This window comes from Scyliorhinus torazame, chromosome 14, assembly GCF_047496885.1.
Source record: "Scyliorhinus torazame isolate Kashiwa2021f chromosome 14, sScyTor2.1, whole genome shotgun sequence".
In the NCBI taxonomy this organism is placed as follows: domain Eukaryota; kingdom Metazoa; phylum Chordata; class Chondrichthyes; order Carcharhiniformes; family Scyliorhinidae; genus Scyliorhinus; species Scyliorhinus torazame.
This window is the reverse complement of record NC_092720.1, coordinates 7,091,440-7,114,182: the sequence shown is the minus strand read 5'-3', so window position 1 is coordinate 7,114,182 and position 22,743 is coordinate 7,091,440. Positions and strand designations below refer to the sequence as shown.

Below are 22,743 nucleotides of genomic sequence, written 5' to 3'. Positions count from 1 at the left end.
TTTTGTATATTTAAAGTCAAATATTTAAAATATTTGCCAGTTTTCATATTCCTCACTAGTTTGTTCTCGTGGTTTATTTTCCCCCTCTATTATCTTTTCAATCCTCCTTTGCTGGATTCTGAATTTATCCCAGTCTTCGGGGTTATCAGTGACTTTTGCCTCCTTATCTGCTTTTTCTTTCAACTTAAAACGCTCCTCAACTTCCTTGGGTAGCCATGGTGGTTTATCCCTCTCTTTGAGTTTTTCCCCCTTACTGGAATATATTTTTGGCGAGAGTCATGAATTACTTCCTTAAATGTCTGCCACTGCTTGTTTACTGTCTTTCCTGCTAATCTATCTGCCCAGTCCACTTCAGCTAACCCCATCCTCATTTCATTGTAATTCCCTTTATTTAAGTTAGACAGTTATTTCTGACCCGAGTTTCTCACTCTCAAACTGAATATTAAATTTGATCATATTATGATCACTACTCCCAAGGGGATCTTTTATTATGAGGTCATTTATTAAACCTGCCTCATTACCCATCACCACATCCAAGATAGCCTGTTCCCTGGTCGGCTTCATGACATATTGCTCTAAGAAACTATCACTAGTGCACTCTATGATTTTTTATCGTAGCTACCCGTAGCAATTCGATTAACTCAATCAACGTGAAGATTAGAGTCACCCATAATTATTGCTCTATTCTTTTTACATGCTTCTATTATTTGTTGATTTATACCCTTTCCTACAGTGTGGCTACTGTTTAGGGGTCCGTCTATACACTACTCATACCAATGTCTTCTTTCCCTTGCTGTTTTTTACCTCCATCCAAATAGACTCTACATCATCCGAGTCTTAATCATCTCTCACAACTGTCCTCATTTCATCTCTTATTAACAGTGCTACCCCACCACCTTTTCCTTCCCCCCTATCCTTCTGAAAGGTCAAATATCCTTGAATGTTAAGTTCCAAGTTCTGACCTCCTTGTAACCATGTCAACGTAATGGAAATGAGATTTTATCAATTTGCCTCTATTTGCGTCGTTAGTTCATCTACCTCATTCCGAATGCTTCATGCGTTGAGATACCAAGGTTTAAGGCTTGCCTTTTTGCCATTTTTAATCATCCTAACTTTTTTTTGTACAGTGGCTCTATTTGCCTCTTGCTCTGTATTACCCCCTGATGACCGTTTTTGCATTTTACTGTTCTTTCTTTCATTACTGTCCTGGTTTCTCTTTCCCCCTGCCATTCTAGTTTAAATCCTCCCCAACCACATCAGCAAATACTTGCCCTAGGACTTCAGTCCCGATCCTCCCCAGGTATAACCCATCCAGTTTATACTGATCCCACCTCCACCAGTACCGATCCCAATGTCCCAGGACATAGTAGGCTTTGGACCAAGTGCTGATAAATGGGATTAGTACAGATTGGTATTTGATGGTAGCATAGACATGGTGGGCCGAAGGGCCTGTTTCTGTGCTGTATGACTCTAGGAATCTGAAAGCTTCCCCATTCCTAAAAAAAATCAGCTCTTGGGACACAAATGTTCAAGACGGGTTTGGCATCAGGAACAAGAGGAAGCCAGGCTCTGGTGCCCCGGACATCTATTCCACCATTCAATCACATTTGCACTGACCTGGACCTCGGCTCCATTTATCCACTTCTTCTCCATATCCCCGAATATCTTTTACTAACAAAACTCTATCAATCTCAGTCTTGAAAATTTCAACTGACCCCCCCAGTAACTGTAATGTGAGAGTGTTCCAGATTTCAAAGGCCACTTGTGTGAAAGGGGTTTCCTGATGAACGTCTTAGCTTTAATTTTAAGAACTTTTGATATTGAATTCACCAGCAGGGGGAACAGTTTCTCTGCATTCACCTTCCTGAATCATTTCTTATTGAAATGTGCAAGCATAATACAATGACAGGTCTGTCTGATCCAGTACCGTACCCAATGTTAAACAGTGACATGCCCGTCCCCATCAGTACTGTACCCCAGTGTTATACAGTGACAGACCCGTCCACACCAGTACTGTACCCAGTGTTATATATGACAGACCCGTCCTCACCAGTACTGTACCCCAGTGTTATACAGTGACAGACCTGTCCCCACCAGTACTGTACCCACTGTTATCTATGACAGACCCATCCTCACCAGTACTATACCCCAGTGTCATACAGTGACAGACCTGTCCCCACCAGTACTGTACCCAGTGTTATATATGACAGACCCGTCCTCACCAGTACTGTACCCCAGTGTTACACAGTGAGACCCACCCCCACCAATACGGTCCCCCAGTGTTATACTGTGACAGACCCGTCCCCACCAGTACTGTACCCCAGTGTTATACAATGACAGACCTGCCCCCCCCCCCAGTACTGTACCAGTGTAAGAGAATGACAGACCCATCTCCACCAGTACTGTACCCCAGTGATATATAGTGACAAACCTGTACCCACTAGTTCTTTACCCCAGTATTATGCAGTGACAGACCCGTCCCCACCAGTACTGTTCCCCAGTGTTGCAGTGACAGACCCATCCCCACCAGTACTGTACCCCAGTGTTATCCAGTGACAGACCCATCCCTAACAGTAATGTGACCCAGTGTTAGACAGTGACAGACCCGTCCCCACCAGTACTGTTCCCCAGTGTTATAGTGACAGACCTGTCCCTACCAATATTGTACCCGTATTATACAGTGACAGACCCATCCCCACCAGTACTGTACCCCAGGGTTATACAGTGACAGACCCGTCCCCACCAGTACTGTACCCCAGGGTTATACAGTGACAGACCCGTCCCCACCAGTACTGTACCCCAGTGTTATACAGTGACAGACCCATCCCCCCAGTACTGTACCCCAGGGGTTATACAGTGACATACCCGGCCCCACCAGTACTGTACCCCAGTGTTATACAGTCACAGACCCGTCCCACCGGTACTGTACCACAGTATTTTACAGTCACAGACCCATCCCCCAGTACTGTACCCCAGTGTTATAGTGACAGACCCAACCCCACCAGTACTGTACTCCAATGTTATACAGTGACACACCTGTACACACAAACATATATCTGTCTGTTTAGATTTTACAGCTTAGTTATATTCCAAAATATGAATACCAGTAATATTTGTTGTATTGTCCCCAAGAGTAAAGGTTCTATCATTATGCTGAAGGGAAACTAATTATGGTTGTACTTCAACCTGACACAAGTGACCGTACTTCTCCCAGACAAATCCCATCTTCAATGCTGCAACTAAATACTCTCTAAGATTGCGGAGTGTGTTTCACAGACAGGAAGGAAATTGAAATGAAAATATATCAAGACGCTAAAAGAACTGATCAACACGCCAGCTGTTGCCCCCCCCTTTCCCTCCCCCCCCAACCTTAGTCAAAATTATTGACTGGTACTGATATCAATAGGCTCCATTTGCTCTCTGATATCCCGTTCAACTTATCATTCTTTGCATCAATCTCAATGCAACTATTACAAGCTATTCTACTGGGCAGTTGTCATGGACAGGAGGTCTGATCCTGGCTCCACAATTTTCAGCTCGAGTCTCCAGACAGGGATCAGGAGTTGCTCATCCCATTTGCCCCTCGGGCAAGAACATGGACACTGTCGCCAATGTAACATCCCAACTGCTCACCCGGGACAGGCTGGAATAGTCTTGCCTTGGACCCCTCCAGTGTGCACGGGCAAGCAGCACACGTGGATCCCCAAACATTAGCCACCGAGGCAATTAAAAACCACAGAGGGATGCAGTTCCACATTCTCTCTTGAATTTCCCATGTGCATCCCCAGCAGATAGGCCCCAAAAACACATCCATTCCCCAATCTCAAAAAGCTCAGAGTTTTTACATGTTTAACCAATATTCATGCATCTCAGGCACAGCAATGTCCAAATACCCTCCAATCAGGGAAATGGCACCATTTTTACATAAAAATAATTAGAAAATTAAAACATATTAAAAAAACAGGAATATTCACATGCCCAAAATACTGCAATCTTTCAGCCCTGTAACTGGATTGCAGCAAGATTAGCTGCATCTCTTGGCATAAATATGAAGGAAATTCACAGCTGGCAGCTATGCTTCCTCGCCTATGCTGAACAAATACCTGTATATGTTCTCTGTATTGCTGCTGGGCCTCATACTCGCGCTGCTGGTTTTTCAGCCTTTCCTCTTTCGTCTTTACAAAGTTCTCGTAATCGCCCCTGTAGGTTTCCAGGCGTTGCGAGTGCAGGTAAACAATGTCGGTTGCCACGGCGTTTAGGAAGTTGCGATCGTGCGACACGACTAAGATTGTGGATTGCCAGGTCTGAAAGAAGAGCATTTGGCTTTAGTGGAAAGATCATTCAGTACACAACACATTAATGACACTTATAGGAACAGGACAGTCCTCAGCAAGGCAATAGGCAATCCAGCCAACAATCTACTTCACTCTGCAAGTACTCGCTGAAAGATTACTGGAAGTACTTTCAAAATGGTTACAGCACAGAAAGTTGCCAATCACGTCAGTGTTGACTGCCTGCAATAGCAACTCAGCTAGTCCCACTTCCCAACCCGGCAAATTTTCTCCCTGGGTGCTTAACAAATTTCCTTTGAAAATTACAATTGAATACACCTCCCCCACACTCAGGTAGTGAATTCTGGATCTGAACCACTTGTTGCTTAAAAATGTTTTCCGTCATGTTGCTCTTTCTTTTGCATTCATCTTATATCGGTGTCCTCAGCTTTTCAACCCTCCAGCCACAGGGAAAAGATTTTCGTCATCTACAATGGCGACCCCTCGTGATTTTCAGCGCCTCTATCAAATTTCCCCTCAACTTTTTCTTCTCCAAAGACAAGAAGTCCCAACTTCTCCAACCCATCCATCCAACTGAACTCTTTCATCGCTGGAGCCATTCTCAAATTGTTCTGCAACCGACCAAAAGCTTTCACATTCTTCCTAAAATGTGTTGTTGAGAATAGATAGAACCAATGTTTCACAAAGACTCATCTTGCTCCCTTGCTTTCGTACTCTGTGCCTCCATTTAGAAAACCTAGGATCCCAAATGCTTCATCAAATTTCTCAACCTGCCTTGCAGCCTTGAACGAGTTGTGCTTGTATATCCTCAGTTCTCTACCCCTACACCCCCTTTAGAATTGTACGCCTTAGTTTATATTGCCTCCCCTCAATCTTCCTACCAAAAAATATCACTTCACATTTCTCTGCATTAAACTTCATCTGCCACTTGTCTGCCCATCCCCCCAATCTATGCCCTTTTAAAGTTTTTCACCAGCATCCCCACAGTTCATGATACTTCTAACTATTGTGTCTTCTCGAGGATGAGCGGGGGTGGGGGGGTGCCCCGCGAATCACATTCATATGTTTTGATCCTGTCCAAAGCTGGAGGATTACTGGAAGGAGGTTTTTAGGGTAATCTCTAAAGTGGTGCACGTGAAACTGGACCCGGGCCCTCGGGAGACCATATTCGGGGTGTCGGACCAGCTGGGGTTGGAAATGGGTGCGGAGGCCGATGTTGTAGCCTTCGCCTTGTTGATCGCCCGAAGCCAGATCCTGTTGGGATGGAGAGCAATCTCTCCACCCTGTGCCCTGGCGTGTCGGGGGACCTGTTGGAATTCTTGACTCTTGAGAAGGTTACGTTTGAACTGAGGGGAAGGATGGAGGGGTTCTACAATTCATGTGCGTGGGTTCTACAATTCATGGGCGTTATTCATTATGCACTTTCAAGAATTGGATAAAATAAGGGCGGCACGTGGTGCAGTGGTTAGCACTGGGACTACGGCGCTGAGGACCCGGGTTCGAATCACAGCCCTGGATCGCTGTGGAGTTTGCACATTCTCCCTGTGTGCGCGTGGGTTTCACCCCACAACCCAAAGATGTGCAGGATAGGTGGAATGGCCACGTTAAATTGCCCCTTAATTGGAAAAAAAATAATTGGGTACTCTAAATGTTTTTAAAAGGAAAAAACAGAATTGGATAACATCGAACATTAGCAGAGGTGGGGGGGAGGGGGATTGTATGTGTTAATGGTGACTATGGGAGATTCCGGATTCCTTTTTGTTATTTGTTCATGTTAACATGCGGGCAGTTGTTTGGGGGTTTGGTGGGAGGATGGGCTTGTTGCTGTTGATATGGCGATTGACATTATATTCGTTATTGCTTATTGTTTATTGTTGGTGGGTGTAAATTTGGAAGAAAATGTGAAAAAGGAGAATAAAATTTTTTAGAAACTATCGTGTCTTCTGCAAAATTTGACACCCTGGGAAGTCCAGCGCATGTCTTTCCCCCATCTGAAAACAATCATTTTCCATTACACTCACTCAGCTAACTATTGCTCTTTTTATTCTGAGTTTCAATTTTAAGCCTATTATGCGCCACTTCATCAAAAGCCTTTGGAAGTGCATGCACATATGGCACCTCATTCACCATCATAAATATTCAGTCCCTCCACACCAACACGCTCAGACTACTTCCATAACACCTTCCAAATCCATGACCTTTATCATTCAGAAGACAAAGGGCAGCAGACGCAGGGGAACCTGGAATTTTCTTGCGAAGGTACACATCATCCTGACTTGGAGCTGTATCGCTGCTCTTTGACTGTTGCTGGTTGAAAAAGCAGGAACTCCCTGCCTAACAGCACTGTGGGTATACCTACACGATATGGACTGCAGCGGCCCAAGGCAGCAGTTCATCACCACCTTCTCAAGGGTAATTAGGGATTGACAATAAATGCTGGCCTAACTAGTGACGGTCACAAGCTGGGAACAATTTTTTTTAAAAGCCAGTGTATTTCCAGATCAACCTTCTGTTACCTCAAAATCTCAATCAAGTTAGCTAAACATAATTTGCCCCTCACAAACCTGCACTATACGGAGAGGGAGCTGATGAAGTTCCAAAACTCAGCAGTTCCAGAGAAAACAAACCATACTCGGCAACTGAAGAAAAATGTTCCAAAAATAAATCAGCATTTCAATTGTACTTCAAAACATTTGAGCAATGATATTCATAACCATGTTTTTAAAATACCCCATGGCAGGGCAGCCTTGCACAATGTGGAAGCTGCTCGAATAAGTTGGAAAGTGAGGCTGGCGACCTCAGTCAGAGGAGCTGAGAATTTATTGAATGCTTTCAGTCAGCATTTTGCCCGTTATCTTTTGTCAGCCACACCACCCTCTGGACGGATGTAAATTCTTAATGTTCCTCTCATCATTCCGTCAATTATTTTACATCCATCGCACCCAATTACTGACCTTACTGCTAAGGGAAATTGGTCCCTCCTATCCAGGCCCTCAATTTTATACACATGAATTAAATCTCCCCTCAGTCTCCTCTGTTCTAACGAAAGCTTTTCCAGCCTATTCAACCTTTTCCTGTGGCTAAAAGTCTCTGTTCCTGGCAACACCTTTGTAAATCTCCTTCGTACTCTCAATCGTGTGATTCCATCCCTTTTGTAATAAATACAATGACCTATATGCAGCACTCTAACTGTAAGGAACACATCCAATCCAAGTGTTTATTCTTGATGCCTGAGGTTAGACAGCAAGGTTCAGTAACCTCCATCGTCAGGTGCATCAAAGCCAAGTCTAATGGCGTCCTCAATCAACATCCGCATACATCTTCCAGCAAGGAGAGGGTCACCGGAAGGTGATTGGGAGCAGGAATGCTGGTTAACCTCCAACCCCTCCCTAGCCCAGTACATGGGGAGGCCAAATGTCATCCAGCACAGACTGAAACTTCTCTTCTGCCTCAACATCTGTACCATGCTCTACAGCAGCCAGGGAGGCACTCACACAGCCATGTAATCATTTTTCTGTGCTTTCCCGCAGAAGTTCTTACTATGACAAAGCTGAGAGTCGGCAGTGTCTGAACAATTAAAACTCCACGAGTCACACCACAGGAGACCGAGGGTTTGGGATGTCATATCTATCACTCCATAATTTGAGAATAAAGGCACAAATCCAATCCTCTGACGTACAAAGGGTGCCATCTCCTACAATCAAGCCCAATAGTTTAATATTACAGAGTTAATTTCCATTTTTAGTTCACAAGATCAAGATTTTCACATGTAATCACAGGGAAGTAACACGTGAATTTATTTCTCTCTACAAAACGAGAACCACTGGTCTGGAGCAAGGGTGATTAGCCGTACCAATATTGGCATCTTCCGATATTGCCACAATTACTACTTCAAAACTCTGGTGCGGCCGCATTTGGAGTATTGCGTACAGTTCTGGTCACCGCATTATCGGAAGGACGTGGAGGCTTTGGAGCGGGTGCAGGGGAGATTTACCAGGATGTTGCCTGGTATGGAGGGAAAATCTTATGAGGAAAGGCTGATGGACTTGAGGTTGTTTTCGTTAGAGAGAAGAAGGTTAAGAGGAGACTTAATAGAGGCATACAAAATGATCAGGGGGTTAGATAGGGTGGACAATGAGAGCCTTCTCCCGTGGATGGAAATGGCTGGCACGAGGGGACATAGCTTGAAACTGAGGGGTAATAGATATAGGACAGAGGTCAGAGGTAGGTTCTTTACGCAAAGAGTGGTGAGGCCGTGGAATGCCCTACCTGCAACAGTAGTGAACTCGCCAACATTGAGGGCATTTAAAAGTTTATTGGATAAACATATGGATGATAATGGCATAGTGTAGGTTAGATGGCTTTTGTTTCGGTGCAACATCGTGGGCCGAAGGGCCTGTACTGCGCTGTATCGTTCTATGTTCTAAAAGTGCTTTCCTGGCTATAAGATGGCCTGGGAGTTCCCCACAATCATGAATGGCACTATATAAATGCAAGTTGTTCTTTTTCAAATTCCCTCATCACTGATGGTCACTCCTCAGAGAGACAGCTACAGATTTGCTGTGTAGTATTATTGAACAGAGTGATTCAGTGTGCAATATTAGAATTATTTTGTAGGGAAAGGATCAGAGGGCACAATCCCAGAGTAAGGGGTCTCCCATTTAAGACAGAAATTAGGAGGAATTCCTTCTCTCAGAGGGTAGTGAATCTGTGGCATTCTTTACGACGAGGGGCTGAGTTGTTAAGTATGTTCAAGGCTGAAATAGACATTTTTAATCAGTAAGGGAATCAAGGCTTATGGGAATAAGGCGGGAGAGTTGACGATTATCATATCAGATCAGTCATGATCTCATTGAATGACAGCTCAGACTCAATAGGCCAAATGGCCTACTTCTGCTCCTGGATCTTATGGAACAAATGGCCTTTAAGCTCTGAAATGAAGTATCCTGCTATCCCATTAATCTATGGACAATGGAGAGCACAGAAACAAATAAATAAAACCACAGAAACATTATGGCACAGAATGAAGCTATTCATAGTGTCTGCACCGGCTAAAAAATAAAAACCTAGTTGCCCATTCTGGCCCCACCTACCAGCACCTGGTCCCAGCCTTGCAGGTTCCAGCAATGAGTCGATGGTTTCTGCCTCCACCACTAGACCAGGCAGCAAATGCCAGACACCCACCAGCCTCTGGGTGAAATCTTTCCTCATGTCCACATTAATCCTTCTACCAATCACCTTAAATCTGTGCCCCCTGGAAATTGACTTGTCCCCTAGGGGAAATGTATTTTGCTTATACATGGGATGGTAGGGAGTTTGGGGGGGGGGGTGGGGGGTCAAATAGAAATGAACAACATTGGGGGGGGGGGTCAAATAGAAATGAACAACATTGGGGGGGGGTCAAATAGAAATGAGCAACATTGCAGAAAATCTCACTGACAGGGCAGCATAGGCTTAACATTACAATCCCAGCTTATTCCATTCAACCTCACTGCTTTTGTCAATGTCTGTTTTGCACATTCAGCGTATAATTGTGTAGACTAGGTTCAGGATCTCACTTCCGCCACCATCAAATTACCTAATATATCATTCTCCAATAACAGGCATACATGTCTTCAAGAAGTTTTGCTGGTCAGATAAAATGATTTTTTTTTTTTTTTTTTTTTAAATCGAATAGCCCGAACACGACGGAGGACCAGTACAAAGTTCATGCACTTTGCAATGATAACGTTGCATTTTCTTCCCGTCATACTCTGCTGCCTGGCTCTGTCACAAAGGCTGGCTGTGTGTTCAAGTCCCACTCTAAGAGACTGTCCTTAGGATGAGGCAAGAAACCTAACCCCATTTGCCTTTTACAGCAGACAGCAAGAGTTCCATGATGTCATCAGAATTATTAATAAACTATCCTCCTTCAACAAACACCAAAAAACATTGTCATTCTTTTTGCAGCTGGTTTTATGTAAACTGTCGGTTTATTTTTCTTACTGTTACTGTACTTCAAAGCAGCAGATTATGCATGTGAAGCCTTCAAACATTTCAGGAATGGGAAGGTGCTTTATAAATGCAAGATTTTCTTTTGAATAGATTCACATTAGCCCTAACAGCAGCAGCCCCGAAAAAGTATACGGGGAGTCGGGTGGTGCAGTCCACGGTCAGGATATGGAACCTGTTGAGGAGGCATTTTAAGTTGGATAAAATGTCGGTGTTAACGCACTGTGTGGGAACCATAGGTTTTAGCCGATAGGATTTATGGGAGGTGGGACTGGAGGAGCTGTGGGAGAGGTTTGAGATGCCGAGGAGCAGCAGGCTTAGGTATATGCAGCTGCAGGACTTTGTGCGAAAAGGAATGGTGGATGCTGCCCAGTTACCGGAGTACACGTTGTTGGAGCAACTGCTGTTTCAAAGAATAAAGAAAGAAGAAAAGTACAGCACAGGAACAGGCCCTTCGGCCCTCCAAACACGTGCCGACCATGCTGCCCGACTAAACTACAATCTTCGCTCCTCATAGCTAATGCCCTCCATACCAGGCAACATTCTGGTAAATCTCTTCTGCACCCTCTCTAAAGCCTCCACATCCTTCTGGTAGTGTGGCGACCAGAATTGAACACTATACTCCAAGTGTGGCCAAACTAAGGTTCTATACAGCTGCAACATGACTTGCCAATTCTTATACTCAATGCCCCGGCCAATGAAGGCAAGCATGCCGTATGCCTTCTTGATTACCTTCTCCACCTGTGTTGCCCCTTTCAATGACCTGTGGACCTGTACACCTAGATCTCTCTGACTTTCAATACTCTTGAGGGTTCTACCATTCACTGTATATTCCCTACCTGCATTAGACCTTCCAAAATGCATTACCTCACATTTGCCTGGATTAAACTCCATCTGACATCTCTCCGCCCAAGTCTCCAAACTATCTAAATCCTGCTGTATCCTCCGACAGTCCTCATCGCTATCCGCAATTCCACCAACCTTTGTGTCGTCTGCAAACTTACTAATCAGACCAGTTAAATTTTCCTCCAAATCATCTATGTATACTACAAACAGCAAAGGTCCCAGCACTGATCCCTGCGGAACACCACTGGTCAGTCCTCCAATTAGAAAAGCACCCTTCCATTGCTACTCTTTGCCTTCTATGACCTAGCCAGTTCTGAATCCACCTTGCCAGCTCATCCCTGATCCCGTGTGACTTCACCTTCCCTAACGATTTGGGGGAGGGGAGGGTTTGGGACATACACGAGTCGTTGGGAAGCAGGGCGAGACACAGGTGGTGAGGATAAAATGCAAGTGGGAGGAGGAATTGGGGAGGGAGATAGGGTGGTGGGGTCTCTGGAGTGAGGCAATGCGAGGGTGCGCTTAATTCAGTTCAAGGTGGTGCACAGGGTACACATGATTCAGGCGAGGAATAGCGGTTTCTTCCAGGGGTGGCTGATGGGTGTGAGAAGTGTGGGCAGAGGCCGCCGAACCATGCACACATGTTCTGGGGCTGCGAGAACCTGGAGAGGTTTCGTGAGGCAGTGTTTGGGATGTTGTCCAGGGTAGTGGGAGCGGAGGTCAGGCTGGATTCTGTGGTGGCGATCTTTGGGATTCTGGAGGAACCGGAGCTGCTGGAGGGAACGGGGCCGATGTGTGGCCTTCGCCTCTCTGATTGCCCGGCGAAGAATCCTGTTGAATTGAAGGCCGGGTAGGCCGCCGGGGGTGGCGGCTTCGCTGGGGGACTTGTCCGACTTTCACCAGCTGGAGAAGATTAGGTTCGAGTTGAGGGAGTCAGAAGAGGGTTTCGAGAAGCGGTGGAGGCCGTTCTTGATGTTGTTTGAGGAGCTATTCCGTTGCCGGGGGTGGGGGGATTAAAAGGAGAAAAACTGTACAAACCGTTGACTACGCCTTGATGGATTGTGTGTTCTGTTGCTGTTGTCTATGTTTGGATTAAAATATCCTTAAAAATAACAGCAGCAGCTTGCATTTACACAGTATTGTTAACATAGAAAAACATTCATATAGGCGTCAAGAAGAAAAGGGATGTCCAGTCTAAAAGATGTTAAGAAGAATGATCAAAACTTTGAACAGAGGTAAGTTTTGAGATGGTACTAAGATGAAGGAAGACGGAGAAGTTTAGGGAGGGAATTTCAGATTGAATGGCCTGAGGAATTGAAGATACTTTGTTCAGAGGATCAGAGAGTGTCGATAGAGGGAAGGAGGATTTCACAGAGCGAGAGGAGGTTACAGAGATAAAGATGGGTGGAGCCATGTAGGAATTTAAACATATAGATGAGAATTTGAAATCTGAGCTGTCAGGGACTTGGATGTGGGATACGGTACAGGGCACGGAACCTTGCGCGAGCTATAGCTTAAATAGGGCGGAGAGCATGTGAATATCCCAACCTGGAGGTGACAAAGAGGGTTTCAGTAAATGCAGGATGAGGAATAGAGTTTTTATTTTAAATCGGGAGAATATGGGAATTAAAACTAAGTCAGGATGCAAAACAGACAGCAAGGCTCAGTCTTTTTCAGCTTGGAACTGGGAAAAGGCAGATCTAGTGCGTGATGGGGAAGGAAGAAAACAGGACAGAAGTGCCCAAGAGGAGAAAAGGGAGAGGAAAGTAATGGGCCTGGGTCCAGCACTACAACCACTAAATGCCTGATCACCCAAATGGCCTTTCTGATACACAAGCTGATATTGTTAATAGTTTTATTTCTTCAGACACTGCGCACCACTCATATAAAACTGCATTTCCTTAGCCCTTCAGTCTTTGCCACAACTTCCTAACGTCACTTTCTCTCCAAAGTCTTTGAACATGCTTTTGCCGTTGTGATGAATGCAGAATTTTAGCTATATTGGATTATAAACATTTGGCAATTTAAGGATTAAAAGCCTGGGTTAGAGTCTGACTCCTGTAGTCATATTTTTTAAAAGAGTCAGGGGCGGCACGGTGGCGCAGTGGTTAGCACTGCTGTTTCATGGCACTGAGGACTGGGGTTCGATACCAGCCCGGGTCACTGTACATGTGGAGTTTGCACATTCTCCCCATGTCAGCGTGGGTCTCACCCTCACAACCCAAAAAAGAGCTAAATTGCCCCTTAATTGAAAAAACAAAAATTGGGTTCTCTAAATTTTTTTTTTTTTTTTTTTTTTAAATGTTCTTAAAATAATCTAGTTTTGCAAGACCAGAAAGCCTTTAGGGGCCGAGGCGATATTGGCCATCGTAAAAGCCTGGGCAATGCATTGTTGTTTGACAAGGAAAAATCCCTGGGGAGTTAGTGTTTTCAGCCTGGGGCGACGATGTGGAGCTAATGCATTCAAACACTGTGGGAAAGCTTTGGAGTGGAGGTCTAATCTGGATAACCCTTTGGACCACAAGTGAGGCCTTTTACTCTCACAACAGGAGTGTTAAAAAAAATTAACAGTATTTAAAGCAGTGCAGACTTGTCTGGGGAAGATGTAACAAACCAGTTGAAACAGATTTTTGAAGACATTCAGCCAGAGTCTGCATGGGTTCAAAAAGGAGCCAAATCTATTCTGAAAATCAAGTATTACTCTGTCATTGGGATGTGGGATGGATTGAGAGCTGTATGTTTTTTCCTTTCTTATTGTTCAATTGGGAATTGATATAGCAATTGAGGGTATTGTATTTACTGTATTTGGTAGTATTGTTTAAGGGGTAATTGTAAGCTATTTTCGGATGTGATTTTAAAGAGTTTAATATTATGTTAACAATAACATTTTGTTTTGTAAATACCAAATCCCTATTTCTTTGTGCAATCACTCCTGAAGTGAAGTATTCTTTCCTCAGTCTTACAAACTAAAATATTGGGGTCTGTGTCCAAAATATAAGCCACTGTTGGGATCTGGTTTGGGATCGTAATACTGTCCAACTCAGTGCACATTTTTCAAGGAATTTTAACTTTGAATTCTTACACTTAGGCTTGTGCCCCAGCAAGTCATAAAACGCCCCTTATCAGAGTCAGAAATGGCATCCCTCCTCGCCTTTCTCATCTACAGTCTTTGACACAGTTAACCATACCAATGCCTCTCCACTGTCATCCAGTTGGGCAGGACTGTTCTAACCTGTTTCCAGACTTTTCTATCTAATCCCAGCCAAGGAATCATCTACAATGGGTTCTCTTTTTGCTCCTCCACCATTACTTTTGGTGCCTCTGCAAGGATCACCTTTTGGCTCCCTCCTTTTTCTCATCGACATGTTGACCGTAAATCATCTGAAAGCACGGTGTTACTTTTCACATATATGCTAATGACATCCAGCCCTACCTCACCACCACTTTTCTCAACCACCCTCTATCCTCACTAATTTGCCAGATTGCTGGTCTAATATCCAGTACCGGAGAAGATCTTTCTTCCAAATATGTATTGGCAAGACCAAAGCCACTGTCCTTGGCGCCTGCCACAAACTCTGCTTTCTATTTTTTAGGAATTTGGAGTACCCAATTCTTTTCCAATTAAGGAACGATTTAGCGTGGACAATCCACCTACCCTACACATATTTGGGTTGTGGGAGCGAGACCAATGCAGACACGGGGAGAATGTGCAAACTCAACACGGACAGTGACTCCGTGCCGGGATCAAAGGGTCCACGGTGGCGTGAGGCAGCAGTGCTAACCACTGCGCCACCAATCCTCCCGCACAAACTCTGCTTTCTAATCATCAGCTTTATCATCTGTCAATGGCTGAATCAGCCTGTTCACAACCTTGTGTCAATATTTGACCCCAAGTTGAGGTCACAACCACCATCATTAAGCTTGCCTATTTCCATCTCGGTTATATCACCCATTATTATCTTTTGGACTTGACTATTCTAAAACACTCTTGGCTGGCCTCTATTACGATCCCAGACCAGACCCCAACAATGGGTAGGATACTGGACCGAAACCCCAATATTTTAGTGTATTTTGTAAGATTGTGCGGAAAGAATGATTCGCTCCCGAGTGATTGAGAAAATATGGGTTTGGTATTTTTAAAAACAAAACTTTATTATGAATACAATATAAACATTTCACAACCTAAAAGAATAGGTTATAACTGCCCCTTAAATAGTACTACTCAACTCCCCATTAAACAACAAGAAAAGAAACATACAGCTCTCAATCCATCTTAAAATCTGCATGGAATAGTGCAATGCTTGCTTTACAAAACAGATTTGAGCTCCTGGTAGAACACCTATAGCCTCTGGCTGCAAGTCTTTAAAAAACTGCCCCAATTGGCTTGTTTCAACTTCATCCTTGTCCTCAGACAAGACTGCTCTGCTTTAAATATTATTACTCTTTTTACAACTATCCTACTGGGAGAGAATTGTGGACTCAAGTGACAGAAGATTGGATTCAACTTCTCTCCGAAGCTTTCTCAAAATGTCCCTCTGAATCCCTTAAGCTTCACCCAGCAATGACATCAACACCCCAAGCTCAAAAACAAATTAACTCGCCAGGGACTTTCTCCAGTCAAAACACAGTGCATTAGCTCAGACTGAAAAACACATTCCTCTGGTCAATTTCACCGTCGGCTGTTAAAAGCACCCAGGCCCTGCAAAACAGGATTCTTTGTTTAAACATGACCACTGCAGTCAAACACACTATGACACCAGGCTTTTAGATTATAAAGATTATGATTATTGCAACGTTAGTCAGGGCTTGCACACTGCATCCAAACAATACCTCGCTACAAATATTTAGAAAATATTCCTAAAATCATCCATTCGTCACATCTCCCATATTCTATCCTAAATAAACGTTGTTTTGAGGAGTTGGGAGGGGGAGAGAGAGAGAGAGAGAGAGAGAGAGAGAATTATAATGCCTTTTGAAAACGGCAAGGAAATGCAACAGCAAAATACAACTTCTATAATTCTTAATCATAAAGATTGCAACATTTTATTTTCAACAGTATACTCCGGGTATGCTGGAGGGCGGTAAGAACGGAGTAGCATTCACTCCTGGAACAGAGCAAGGACTCACCTGTAGATAGTTTTCCAGCCACAGGATGGCTCGCACGTCCAACATGTTTGTAGGTTCTAAGAAAATGAGAAGTTATTTAGGTAAAGTTTATTGGCATCACTGAAGTATTTCACAAATAAAACAAAGTTAACCCCACACAGTGGCGCCACGGAAACACAGTGGTTAGCACTGTTGCTTCACAGCGCCAGGGTCCCAGGTTCGATTCCCGGATTGGGTCACTATCTGTGCGGAGTCTGCATGTTCTCCCCGTGTCTGCGTGGGTTTCCTCCGGGGGCTCCGGCTTCCTCCCACAAGTCGCGAAAGACATGCTGTTCGGTGAACTGGACATTCTGAATTCTCCCTCTGTGTACCCAAACAGGCGCCGGAATGTGGCGACTAGGGGATTTTCACAGTAACTTCATTGCAGTGTTAATGTAAACCTACTTGTGCGACTAATAAAGATTATTATGATTATTGCAACGTTAGTCAGGGCTTGCACACTGCATCCAAACAATACCTCGCTACAAAGTATAGGGACACCCAGCTCTTGCATTTTTCAACCACAAATATCTCAGAGGGGATTGTACATGGCAAGAACACAAGACTTTTCAAAAAAGATAGGCACTGCCAGGAGAATTAAAAGACAACCCTCATGTGGGATTGGAGTTATATACAGTCTGGGCTATTTAAGAGTGTCAGGTTCCTGTCCTTGAAGTTACATTCCCGAGTGTCTAGATTTAGGAAGGAAACCTGCTGGCGTCACCCAGTCTGAGCCGCTAAGTGATTCCTGTCCTGCAAGAATGTGCTTGACTCTTAACTGCCCTCTGAAATGGTCTAACAAGCCATTGCAAAGAATAGCTGACCAATTAGGGATGGCCAATGAATGTCAGATATTTTGAAGTCGCGCGATTTGCACCTTCATTCCTTGGTGCAAGTCAAGGAGACACAGACGAAGTGAGACACATCCAGAGTGGGAATTTGGAACTTGGTAATTTGGTGCAGTGATGTAATTTGGTGCAGAGTGGGAGAAGGTGTTTTTTCCCTACTGTTTTGTTCTCTCTCTTTCTTCTGGCCTGTAACTTTTAATCTGCAGGGAGAGAACCAGAGAGCATCTGAGAACCTGGAAATGATTTTTATTACCTTTTCAAATTGTGTGTGTGGGGGGGGGGGGGGGGGGGGGGGGGGGGAGAGAACTGAAGTGACATCACAGTAAAGCTGAGACCTGATTGGCTGGTTGGAAAGCTACACTAAATTTAAAAATTAAGCATTGTTAAACGAATTAAACATAATTACTTAATTATAATTTAGAGGGGTATCTAAGCCAGAGATCGGAGTGTACTTTATTTAGCTTTCACATTTATAGTAGAAATCTAGTGCTAGGAAACATATAGTTAACAGTAACTTTAAAAAAAAAAACTTTTAAATTTTATTTACTAATTAATTGACGCAGTGTCAATTAGAGGGGTGCAGTGCTCTGACTGTGAGATGTGGCAGGTCTGAGAGGCTTCCAGTGTCCCGGATGGCTTCATCTGCAGAAAGTACACCCAACTGGAGCTCCTCACAGACCGCATGGTTCGTTTGAAGCAGCAGTTAGATGCACTTAGGAGCAAGCAGATGACGGAAAGCATCATAGATAGCAGTTATTATAAATATGGTCACACCCAAGGTGAAGGCAGAGAAATGGGTGACCATCAGAAACGGCAGGCAGTCAGTGCAGGAATCCCCTGTGGTTGTCCCCGTCTCTGTCGGGGGGGATAGCCTATCAGGAGAAAACAGCAGCAGCCAGAACAGTGGCACCACGGCTGGCTCTGATGTTCAGAAGGGAGGGTCAAAGCGCAGAAGAGCAATAGTCATCGGGGACTCTATAGTCAGGGGCACAGATTGGTGCTTCTGTGGACGTGAAAGAGACTCCAGGGTGGTATGTTGCCTCCCTGGTGCCAGGGTCCAGGATGTCTCCGAACGGGTAGCGGGCATCCTGAAGGGGGCGGGCAAACAGGCAGAGGTCGTTGTACATATTAGTACTAACGACACAGGCAGGAAGGGGCATGCGGTCCTGCAGCAGGAGTTCAGGGAGCTAGGCAGAAAGTTAAAAGACAGGGTAAATCAACATCGGACATGTGGGAGGCTTTCAAGTGTCAGTTGAAAGGAATTCAGGACAGGCATATTCCTGTGAGGAAGAAGGATAAATACGGCAAATTTCGGGAACCTTGGATAACAAGAGATTTGTAAGCCTCGTCAAAAAGAAAAAGGAGGGCTAGAAGGCTGGGAACAGACGAAGCCTGCGTGGAATATAAGGAAAGTAGGAAGGAACTTAAGCAAGGAGTCAGGAGGGCTTGAAGGGGTCACGAAAAGTCATTGGCAAATAGGGTTAAGTGAAATCTCAAGGCTTTTTACACGGACATAAAAAGCAAGAGGGTAGCCTGGGAAAGGGTTGGCCCACTGAAGGATAGGCAAGGGAATCGATGTGTGGAGCCAGAGGAAATGGGCGAGGTACTAAATGAATACTTTGCATCAGTATTCACCAAAGAGAAGGAATTGGTGGACGTTGAGTATGGAGAAGGGTGTGTAGATAGCTTGGGTCACACTGAGATCCAAAAAGACGAGGTGTTGGGTGCCTTGAAAAATATTAAGGTCGATAAATCCCCAGGGCCTGATGAGATCTACCCCAGAATACTGAAGGAGGCTAGAGAGGAAATGCTGAGGCCTTGACAGAAATCTTTGGATCCTCACTGTCTTCAGGTGATGTCCCGGAGGACTGGAGAATAGCCAATGCTGTTCCTTTGTTTAAGAAGGGTAGCAAGGATAATCCAGGGAACTACAGGCTGGTGAGCCTTACGTCAGTGGTAGGGAAATTACTGGGGAGAATTCTTCGAGACAGGATCTACTCCCATTTGGAAGCAAATGGGCGTATTAGTGAGAGGCAGCATGGTTTTGTGAAGGGGAGGTCGTGTCTCACTAACTTGATCGAGTTTTTCGAAGAGGTCATAAAGATAATTGATGCAGGTAGGGCAGTGGATGTTGTCTATATGGACTTCAGTAAGGCCTTTGACAAGGTCCCTCATGGTAAACTGGTACAAAAGGTGAAGTCACACGGGATTAGGGGTGAGCTGGCAAGGTGGATACAGAACTGGCTAGGTCATAGAAGGCAGAGAGTAGCAATGGAAGGGTGCTTTTCGAACTGGAGGGCTGTGACTAGTGGTGTTCCGCAGGGATCAGTGCTGGGACCTTTGCTGTTCGTAGTATATATAAAGGATTTGGAGCAAAATGTAACTAGTCTGATTAGTAAGTTTGCAGACGACACAAAGGTTGGTGGAATTGCGGATAGCGATGAGGACTCTCAGAGGATACAGCAGGATTTAGATCGTTTGGAGACTCAGGCGGAGAGATGGCAGATGGAGTTTAATCCGGACAAATGTGAGGTAATGCATTTTGGAAGGTCTAATGCAGGTAGGGAATATACAGTGAATGGTAGAACCCTCAAGAGTATTAAAAGTCAGAGAGATCTAGGTGTACAGGTCCACAGGTCACTGAAAGGGGCAACACAGGTGGAGAAGGTAGTCAAGAAGGCATACGGCATGCTTGCTTTCATTGGCCTGGGCATTGAGTAGAAAAATTGGCAAGTCACGTTGCAGCTGTGTAGAACCTTAGTTAGGCCACACTTGGAGTATAGTGTTCAATTCTGGTCGCCACACTACCAGAAGGATGAAGAGATTTACCAGGATGTTACCTGGTATGGAGGGCATTAGCTATGAGGAGCGGTTGAATAAACTCGGTTTGTTCTCACTGGAACGACGGAGGTTGAGGGGCGACCTGATAGAGGTATACAAAATTATGAGGGGCATAGACAGAGTGGATAGTCAGAGGTTTTTCCCCAGGGTAGAGGGGTCAATTACTAGGGGGCATAGGTTCAAGGTGCGAGGGGCAAGGTTTAGAATAGATGTACGAGGCAAGATTTTTACACAGAGGGTAGTGGGTGCCTGGAACTCGCTGCCGGAGGAGGTGGTGGAAGCAGGGACGATAGTGACATTTAAGGGGCATCTTGACAAATACATGCGAATAGGATGGGAATAGAGGGATACGGACCCAAGAAGTGTAGAAGATTGTAGTTTAGTCGGGCAGCATGGTCGCATGGGCTTGGAGGGCCGAAGGGCCTGTTCCTGTGCTGTACTTTTCTTTGTTCTTTGCTCTTGATGGCTGGGATGGTTTGTACAGGTAAGCAACAAGGGGAAGCCATTATATCTACTGTCATTATATCTACTGCTGTCGATGAAACCACCCTGCCGGGCAGTGCTCACCATCTATACTGGCATCACCTCATTCAGATCAGGGCTGTGAATATGTCGCCTTGGGAAAAGTGCAATAAGAAGCAGAGGAACAGGTTTGAGGTGAGGTGTGCAAGACCTGGCCACTTAACAGCACAAGTGGAACGAATGGCTGGATGTGTCTGCGGACTCCACGTGTTCATCTGTTATGGTAGCTTACTTCAATGTTCCATCAGACATATAATAGTACCTAGAAAAACTAAGATGTGAAGCCATTTCTACTTCAAACATTGGTGACATGGATCGACAGTTAAATTCATACAACACTAACTATAAGAGGGCAACTGCAGTTAACCCAATTCATTAAATATCAAGTGTTTGCAGCCCTGCTGAGGGCTGTGATACACTAATACCATCACATTCAACTTACCATCTAATAATAGGAGATCAGGCCTGAAAGAGAGAGGGAGAGAGAGAATATAATAACTCACACAATCATTAGTCATTTTTTCGATCAAATTGCTCACTGCAGTGAAGGTAGGGTCCAAATTTGAATCCTGATCTCAACCTGACAACCAGTGGAGGAGCCAAACCTCTCCCCAATAGCCCAAAGCTGACAAATACGCAGGATTCAGCACCTCCAGGCAGTGAACAAAAGCACAGAAATGAAAAAAAAAGGCAGAGTGAGCTTGAGGTATTGAGTAAACTATTAAAATACATAATGCCAGATCACAAGGATCCAAGATAGTGCGTATTCATGTGCCATACGGCAGCACAGAGCTCAAACTACGTTCTACTGCCAGAGGCTATGTTATCTTTCCAACCTTTTTATCTGGTGTAATGTAGTTAATTTGGGGTTTTTCCAAAGTTCATCAGCAGAGAGTAGGGATAAATGAGTAATTTTCAGGTTGGTAAAGTTTAGCCAGTGGAGTGCCACGGGGATCAGTGCTGGGGTCGCAACAATTTACAATCTACATCAATGATTTGGATGAAGGGACCAAATGTATGGGTTGCACACAAAGATAAGTAGAAACGTAAAGTGTCAGGAGGGCATTCTCTTCCCCAGAAAGCAGTGAATGCAGGATCATTTGAATATTTTTAAAGTAGTTTGGTGGATTCGCGATTGACAAAGGAGTCAAAGGGTTTCGGGGGTAGACAGGAAAGTGGAGGCGAGGCCACAATCAGATTGCCTTGGTCTTAACGGTAGAGCTATCTCCAGCGCTATCATATAAGTTCTAAAATAAGATTTTGGTTTTATGCCTCATCTGCATGGGCCTTGACGCCCAGAAGGAATTTAAATTAGGGAATTTCACCCTTTGTCGGAGCATATTTCTCATGCCTATTTCCTCCTTGAATAGTTGCACTGCTCAAAAACTTAATTAACTTTTCGTGGTTGCTTCCTGTCCACTTTTGCTAAATCGCATCTAGTAAAATTGGCATTTCACCAGTGTGAAACCTTCATTCTTGGTCTGTCTTTATCAGCTCCCACATCTATGCTAAATCTAATTTGATTATTTTCCCCCAGTGATACACCCCTCCACCTGGCCAGTTTCATTCCATAGAACTCCTACAGGAGGCCATTCGGCCCATCAAGTCTGCAGTGACACTCTGAAAGGGCGCACTTACCCGCCCTATCCCCAAAACTAACCTAACCTGCACATCGTTGAACACCTAAGGGGAAATTTAGCATGGCCAATCCACCGAACCTGCATATCTTTGGACTCTCTAGAACCGTTCCTTCCTTTGGGCTTTCTGGAAACTGGTTTAAAAAAAGATCTCCTGAAAGTATTTCAAGAGTTTTTATCCCAATTAATCAACCTTTTATCCTAGTTAATATTGAAGTAGCTGAAATCCTCCACAATGTTGTCGGCGAGAATACGGAGATTCAGGCTACTAGACTAGAAGGGCTGGACGCTCATAAGGAGGTGTTAACAATTCTGGAAAGGGTGAAAATAGATCAGTCCCCTGGGCCGGATGGGATTTATCCTAGGATTCTTTGGGAAGCTAGGGAGGAGATTGCTGAGCCTTTGGCTTTGATCTGCAAGTCATCTTTGTCAACAGGAATAGTGCCAGTAGACTGGAGGATAGCAAATGTTGTCCCCTTGTTCAAGAAGGGGAGTAGAGACAACCCCGGTAACTATAGACCAGTGAGCCTTATATCTGTTGTGGGCAAAATCTTGGAAAGGTTTATAAGAGATAGGGTGTAAAATCATCTGGAAAGGAATAATTTGATTAGACATAGTCAACAC

At 44.5% G+C, this 22,743-nt stretch overlaps 1 protein-coding gene across 2 annotated transcripts in view; it reads right to left on the bottom strand.

Moving 5' to 3' along the window:
- abcf3 (ATP-binding cassette, sub-family F (GCN20), member 3) overlaps positions 1–22,743 on the bottom strand; it is a 132,366-nt gene that overhangs the window by 35,528 nt on the left and 74,095 nt on the right. For both annotated transcript variants that reach the window (XM_072473645.1, XM_072473646.1), the window contains 3 exons: positions 20,925–20,947; positions 16,254–16,309; positions 4,104–4,304 (listed from right to left, as the gene is read on the bottom strand). In XM_072473645.1, coding sequence (XP_072329746.1) covers positions 4,104–4,304; positions 16,254–16,309; positions 20,925–20,947 — 280 coding nt within the window. The remainder of the gene's footprint in view (positions 1–4,103; positions 4,305–16,253; positions 16,310–20,924; positions 20,948–22,743) is intronic.